Here is a 7,752-nt window from a genome sequence, read left to right as displayed (position 1 = left end):
GCAGGTACTGCGGAGAGACAGATGTCCCAGCTGGAGAGGAGGGCAGGATCTCTGCAAAGTAATCCCCAACAAGATGGAGCTAAAGCCTAGGGAGGCTTATTTCCCATCTGGGGAGAGCAGAGTGCATGGCAATCGGGGTGAGAAGTTTCACCCACAAGGGACACTGTAGAAGAAACCAGGCCACTCCCTAGAGATGAAGATGGAGGGGCAGAAGACAAGGGGACAATTCTTCTCAGCCTGGCTGCTGATCGTGGGCATGATTGTTCTAAAGGATACTAAGGCAGGTGAGTCGAAGGCACGCAGGAATGCAGAGGTGGGAAGTTGAGATCGGTGCTAGTTTGAATACTGTGATTTCATGTATTCAAATTCACATTGTTCAAAATTAGAGTTGTGGAAAATATTCAGTGCAGATTGAAACAATAAGGCACTTCATGTTTTCATCACGTATATTAACTGACACCAAACTGAATAGGACTGGGCATTCAACGTGGATACCTCAGGGGCTCCTTGTAAGAGAAGAGATGCTCAATTCCTACCTCCACAGATCCTCTGGTCACAAGAGACTGCTAGTCATCTATCTTCTGGGAACTTCCCAGGCAAAAGCAAGAACAGGAGCCCCCATAATCCTCACCTAAATTCCCAGATTCCACAAGAAGTCTTTCCCAATCCTTCTTAGCCTCGGAGACTCTCCCCAGTTTATCCTATGTGTATCTTGTTCGTGTATCATTGTTTTCTCCATTACGCTGTGAGCTGCTTGAGAGCAAGAATTGTTGGAGGGCTGGTTTTTGTCTTTCTTTATAGCTCTAGTCATTGGCCCAAAGCATGGCACATGAAAAAAAATTCTGAATAAGTGTTTGTTCAATGATTGCCTGGCTGACCCAATCAGTGTACATTCTAGAAGAAAAAAGTATTGGCATATGGCACAGAGGAGAGAATAAGAAAGGGCATGGAGCCAGGCTGAGGAGGAGTTGTTGTATCCTCCCAAAGACGTGTCCCCCAGCAAGGGAGCCATTGTACACATCTCATGGAAAGGGACCAGAATGCATAAATCTCCCGGGGGAGATAGCCAAGTTGAAAAAATCGAGGGATCCCCTCAACTTTCCCTGCCACAGACAACTAGAAATATCTCAACAAAGCTCTGACTGACTGTAAGTGCTGTGAGTTATTCTGAGGGAATCCCAACCAAGTAAGGCTAATAAGTGTTTTATTACAAATAATAACAATAATAGCATCATATAACACTATAAGATTTGCAAAGCATTCCAGAGATAAAAGATAGCCACTGGAGAGTCACGAAGAAAGGTGCTAGGGTGTCATGTAGGGACAACAGTAAGGAGATTTGTTTGAGCTTAGTTTGGTAAGTAAAGAGCATGAAATGAGGGACTGATGTGTAGTAGGATTGGAAAGATAAGATGTAGCAAGGTTATTGCTGTTCTTGTTCAGTCAGTTTAGTCATGTCCAACTCTTTGGGACCCAATTTGGGGTTTTCTTAACAATGTCATTTCCTCCTATAGCTCATTTTACAGAGGAGGAAACTGAGGTAAACAAGGTGAAGTGACTTCCCCAGGGTCTGGTTGTCTGAGGCCAGGTTTAAACTCTAGAACTTAGGGAGCTGAACTCAGAAAGATATCCAGGCTGAGCACTCTCTCTCCTCTCTGTGCTATCTAACTGCACTGAGGCAAGGCTATAAAGGTTTTTAAATAATAAGCTGTAGAATTCTTATTTGATCCTAGAAATCATAGGGGACTGCTATAGTTTGTTGAGGAGCAGGTTTGCTTTGACAGACCTCTGATTTTTGAAAATTACTTTGATCATTATATAGTAAGATCTTTTCCCAAAAATGCATCTGAAATCATTAGACTGTAAGAAGGATGCATTGGAATGGAGAGAAACTGAAGGCAAGGAGATCAACTAAGAGACCATTGCATTCATCAAATGCCATTTATAAAATAGTGTTCTCTTGGCTGCCATTTTGTTTTTCCCAAAAAGCTCCAATGGGACAAAGAGCACACACATGAGAAACTAGCCCTGGAAATCTTTAAATGTCAGCACTCAAGATGTATTATTGCATCAGAAGATTTCTATGCCCCTTTTCCTTTTCTCCCTACACCAAAGTCTCCTCTGCAGAATTGAGACCAGTCTCTTAAACATCAAGATGGTAGCCAAGCCAAGAAATTAGTTACATCCCAGCCTTGATGCTGACAAAACATGATTGCACCCTGGAGCAAAGTCCTCCTTCATCTGTTTGTTTTCCTCTTCCACAATTTGGCTACATTAATATCTTGAATCTCCACAGAGTTATATTCATATTCATTTATTATTGTTGCTGAGTCATTTCAATTGTATCCAATTCTGGCACCCCATTTTTTTTTGTTTAGGAGTCAAAATACTACAATAGTTTGACATCTCCTTGTTCCAACTCATTTTTGCAGATGAGGTACTAAGGCAAATGGGGTTAAAAAACTTGCTTAGGGTCACACAGCTAGTAAGAGTCTGAAGCACAATTTGAACTCATAAAGATCATTCTTCCTGATTCTAAGCACAGTGCTGTCCATTGAGCCATCTAGCTTCAAAAAAACAAAGTCATGGTTGGCAACCAGTCTCTGACTCAGGTTAATCAACAATGTCCTCCTGAGCCCTGCTGTGTGCTCAGTTATGGGTTAGGCACTAAGAAAGAATATAAATGCCATGCCCCATCTGGACTCTCCTCTGGGAAAAGGACCCAGTCTGTCCAGCCCTAGTTACACTCCTAACAATGGGAAGCATGGGGAAAAAAAAAAACCTTGGGGCCACAAATTTGCTTCCCATTATTTCTCCTTTCTTTTCCCATATTTAGCTTACCACAGTCTCGAGATGTGTTTCACAGCAGTAGGTACAACAAAGTCTCTCTTGGACTTCACCATGGTTGGTTCTATGAATGGTGTACAGGGGAGCTTCTATGGCAAAAAGAACCAGCAGCTTGTGATCAAGGAATCCTGGGTGTCCCAGGCCCTGGGGGCCCAATACATTGAAGAGAAGCGTCAGAAATTGGTGTACAATGAGATTGACTTTCTTTGGGCCCTCCAGAATTGGATTCAGAATGATACCAAGGGTGAAAGTAAGTCTGTGCTAATTCATTACTGCTCCACTCTTCCTTTCCTTCTTCCTCATCCCTCTCTCTACTCTACCACTCTCCTGAGCCCTAATCAAGGATCTGATGAGTAAAAACCTAGGAGTTTATACCAATGAGATGAGTGTTTAGGGACTCAAATGAAGATCTAAACCCTAATTTAAGGAATGGCCTATAAAGGATTCTGCCCTAAGGCACAGTATACACTCAACCACATCAGCTTCTCAAGGCACCTGCTGTAAGTCTTGTATCCTGGGCCCTTGGGCTTTGATTACTCCCTAAACATCCTTAATTGCTGATCTCCCAACTTAAAACATGAAGAGCCATGGCTCTCCCAGATCCCTGTGGTCAGAAATCTGCTGCCATTTTCCCTTAGACATCTGTTCTCTTTCTCCTGCCATAGCCATCATATCTATTTTCCCCATCAATCCTGTGTTGTTATACACTCAAAGTCATAAGTTCATTTGCTCAGCTTTATATATCATGGCCACATACTGACACCTTCCAGCCTTTCTCCCCCCCCCTTTCACAACTCATTCAGCCAAACACTAGCAGTTTGAGGGTTGCCAAATGATTTGATCACCAACACAACCAACACTCTTAAAATTCTGGGGGGTAATTTTGGTAGGAAGATTATTCTCCTACCACTGTGTAATGTAGTCCCTGACCTACCTCTCATTTAACAAATCAACTAAAATTAATTCCACTTATTAGTCAGAAGCATTTACTAGCAGAAGGCAAAATAAAAATAACGATGTAACTTTTGGCTCATCAATAATTTCTCACCAATGAACATGGTGTCTAGGTTAAAAAGTGGGTGTAAACCAAAATCCACATTTCTGCCAGCTTAGCCATAATTAGGCAATATACAATTGTCCTAGGGTTCAGCATTTCCTAGCTAGTCACTTCAAAGTCCTTTATCTGGAGACAGCCAGGAAGCCCAGAAAAGAAAGCTCTTATACTCTATACTTATTGAAATGCCCAGATCTGGAGTTTGACCCACACAATCACTTCTCTTACCTTCTCCCCGATCAAGAACCATTGGGACACAAATGATTCAGGCAATTTTCCTATCACCTCAAAAATCAAAAAAGCTCCACTTGAGGCACTAATTAAACTCCAAAGTTCACCCAAAAAAAAAATAATTTCCCTTCTGAGGCATATAAAACAGGAGCCCAACTTTAGGTCACCTCTTCCCAATCCCATCCAATAAATATTTCCTAAGTAACTACTATGTTCAAGGCACTGTGGTAGGAACTGAGAATTTAAGAATAAGCATGACACCAATCCTTCCTTCAAGATTACATTCCACTATCACCACCTCCCTTGAGCTCAAATTCACCCTTTTCTTCCTCTCCCCACTCAGGTAACCACACAGTACAGTTCTGGCATGACTGTCACTTGGATGGAGACATCCATATGAGCAGCCATTTCTGGTATGCTGTGGATGGGGAGACTTTCTGTGGCATAAATGAGAAGCTCAAGCACTGGGTGGCAATGAAGCCTGAGGCTGAGTGCTTCAGACCCTTCTGGGAAGTTATTTTTCCCTATAAAAAAATAAAACGTTACATGGAGGAAGATTGTATTGAGCCACTGAGAAAAGTATTGAAATACTCAAGCAAAAGGGAAAATGGTGAGTCCCTGCTTCATCCCCCCATATCCCCCAAGAAAGCCCACATCACTTCTACCAGAAGATAGAATATCCATAGTTCTAGGATCTGTCCAAATCTCAGTAGGAAGTCCATAGCATAAAAATGTTAAGTATTATTACTTCTTTGGGTTCATGTATGATGTGATGAAAGTCCCACTCATAGCTCTTCTTGATGTGGATATAATATATGGGTCTACAAGTCATTTAAAACTAGGGGGCGGGGGCAGCTGGGTAGCTCAGTGGATTGAGACTCAGGCCTAGAGACAGAAGGTCCTAGGTTCAAATCTGGCCTCAGACACTTCCCAGCTGTGTGACCCTGGGCAAGTCACTTGACCCCCATTGCCTAGCCCTTACCACTCTTCTGCCTTGGAGCCAATACACAGTATTGACTCCAAGACAGTAGGTAAGGGTTATTTAAAAAAAAAACTAGGGGGCAGCTGGATAGTTCAGTGGATTGAGAGCCAGACCTAGAGGTCCTGGGTTCAAATCTGACCTCAGACACTTCCTAGATGTGTGACCTTGGGCAAGTCACTTAACCCCCATTGCCTAGCCCTTATCATTCTTCTGCCTTGGAACCAATACACAGTATTGATTCTAAGGTGGAAGGTGAGGGTTTTAAAAATGAAATAAAATAAAACTAGGAGATCAGTTCTAGCATATCTTAATTTGTGAGGAAAATATCAATCATTAACCCAAGGATGATCTCTGTCACTCAGCCTCACTAAGAGTCAAAATAATCATCACTAGAAGTTTCATCACTAACCAATGGTTTGATTTGATTTAGGTTTGGTTTTTGTTTTAATCTTTGCCAATAACTAATATGTAAACTGCTATTGGCTAAGTTGTGGGGAGGTCATGACTGGCATAAGTGAAGGAAGAATGGTCCTGGAGATAGTCAGGGGTCTTCTGAAGCAAGAAGAGATGAGGTGAAGGGAAGACTCCTATTGATCTTTAGGTATGATGTCTTCTCTTTTACTTTCTGCCATCAGTTCCCCCTGAGGTGACAGTATCCCGATATGATGCTCCTGATGGCAGAATCACCTTCTCCTGCAGAGCCACTGGCTTCTATCCCCGCTCCATTTTGCTTCACTGGGAAAAGGATGGAGCACTGGGTGTGTGGGGACAGGAGAGCTCCAGTGGTACACTGCCCAATGCTGATGCCACCTTCTACCTCCAAGTAACACTGGAGCTTCCACCTGGTGACCCTGGGACAGGTTACACCTGTGTAGTAGAGCACAGTGAGCTAGAGACTCCAGCCATGTTCCCAGGTGAGTGTCTCACCCACACTGGTTGAATTTATCCCAAGTGAACTAGTCCTTGAAACTTCTCTTTTCCCCCTGGGACTGGGCCCCATTCACCACACTCCTCATTACCTCCTGGGCAAATTCCTACTCCTGTTTGTTGTCCTTTACTCCTGAAGTTCCTGGGAAGCCACCTATGGTGAGACCTTGGGTCATGGCCCTAAGCATACTGGCAACTGTCATCCTGCTGCTGAGCTGTACTGTGTCCTTCAAGACATGGAAGAAAAAGAAGGCAGGTATGTATATGAGAAGAACCCAAGGAAATCAGAAAGTATAAGAGCAATGTGTTAGAGCCTAAAAGGGGAAAAGAGCCCCAAAGGCTCAGAACAGGGGCTGAGGGTCCCTTAGGAAGGAGCAAGAAATAAAAGACCAGACAGATTAGAATCTTTTGGAGTCAGAAGGACTGCCGAGCTGGTAGCTACTGCCAGCCCAGTTTATTGAATAGGGGAAGGGTTTATAAAGGAAAAAAACACAGGAATGAAGGAGCAGGGAAAGTGTGGGGTTCAGCAAGTTCATGGTTAAATGGGTACAAAAACATATTCTTTCTCAAGATTGTTTTTCCAGCCATCATGATACTTCCTAAGATATTTAGCCTAATGGGATAGGGGAGATATTCACATTCCAATCTTTGTCTTCAAGACCTAGAATATTATTTCCAAAGTTTGGACCTTTGCCTAATTTCTTATACCCCAAACTTGGTTAGACTCTGTCAGCAATGGATCAAAATGACTTTATAAAACGTAAAGGTCTATATAGTTGCCAGTGATGGAGACAGAGAGGGAAATGGGGATGAATGTGATCATGTTGATGATGGTCCCACAGTTGATGTTGATAGTGATGCTGATGATGGTAATGGTAAGGTAATGTCACTTTGATCAAGTTGCAGCGCTATTGTAAGGAAATCCTCCAAATGGAATCTCTGAATCGCAAAACTCAGAACAACTCCAGCAGTCATCCCCAGTAAATTCAGTGCTCTCCATTCTGTTCCTTGTCCTCTGCTCATTCAGAACTTAACCTGGTGCTTTTCCAGGTTGGTGGTCCAACCACTGGTATAATATAATACATCAGAGTTCTCACAACACTGTGCCTCACTTATTATAGCCCAAGTTAACACTAGGAGACAAAAATAGTTTGGTCACATCACTGATGTATGTTGAGGCTCAGAAATTCTCAAATGAAATGTGGAAAGGCCATTGATAGAATAATTACTCACACTGATAGAATCACAGAGATTTTTAAGTACTGAGGAGTGGTGATGATGAAAATGAATATATGATAGCATGTAATGTACTACAGAGAAAAGGAACAGACCCCACCCACCCACCCAAAGGCCATCACAGGGTGGGACAATAAAGAAGAAAGTCACTGTGTGGGGAAGTATTCTAGAGCTTATAGTATGGGGGGGGGGTGTATGATTGGGCATGCAATCGTACAAGTCCATTCTCATTTCCTTCATTATCTTCTGTCTCAATCACGTGGGTGGTGGAGAGAGTAGGAATTGGGAATTGAGATGAGTCTAACAAAAGACCTTTGTTCACAGGAACAACTCCACAAGAACAGCTGGAAGGACCTTTACCTCTTTCTCCTCTTCTTCTGCATTAGAAAAATGAGTATATTGTTGGCTACATCTTAGCCACTCACTCTTTGAGGGAGTTCCCCATATAATGGAAGATGAAGTTATTCATTGCACA

The 7,752-nt window shown here is 42.7% G+C and overlaps 1 protein-coding gene across 1 annotated transcript; it reads left to right on the top strand.

The window, feature by feature from the left end:
* LOC130453751 (zinc-alpha-2-glycoprotein-like) lies at positions 1-7,752 on the top strand. Its single transcript, XM_056794226.1, has 6 exons — positions 1-284; positions 2,837-3,097; positions 4,476-4,742; positions 5,750-6,028; positions 6,181-6,297; positions 7,602-7,752. The coding sequence occupies exons 1-6, from the start codon at positions 194-196 to the stop codon at positions 7,661-7,663; spliced, it is 1,077 nt and encodes a 358-aa protein (XP_056650204.1). The 5' UTR covers positions 1-193; the 3' UTR covers positions 7,664-7,752.

This window comes from Monodelphis domestica, chromosome 1 (genome assembly GCF_027887165.1).
Source record: "Monodelphis domestica isolate mMonDom1 chromosome 1, mMonDom1.pri, whole genome shotgun sequence".
Classification (NCBI taxonomy): domain Eukaryota; kingdom Metazoa; phylum Chordata; class Mammalia; order Didelphimorphia; family Didelphidae; genus Monodelphis; species Monodelphis domestica.
The sequence above is the reverse complement of the archived record's forward strand: the minus strand, read 5'-3'. Positions and strand labels throughout refer to the sequence as shown.

Coding starts and splice junctions, on each gene's coding strand:
- LOC130453751 (XM_056794226.1), top strand. CDS start 194: ATGAAGATGGAGGGGCAGAAGACAAGGGGACAATTCTTCTCAGCCTGG. Junction 3,098..4,475: donor GAATGATACCAAGGGTGAAA/GTAAGTCTGTGC, acceptor CTCCCCACTCAG/GTAACCACACAGTACAGTTC. Junction 6,298..7,601: donor ATGGAAGAAAAAGAAGGCAG/GTATGTATATGA, acceptor CTTTGTTCACAG/GAACAACTCCACAAGAACAG.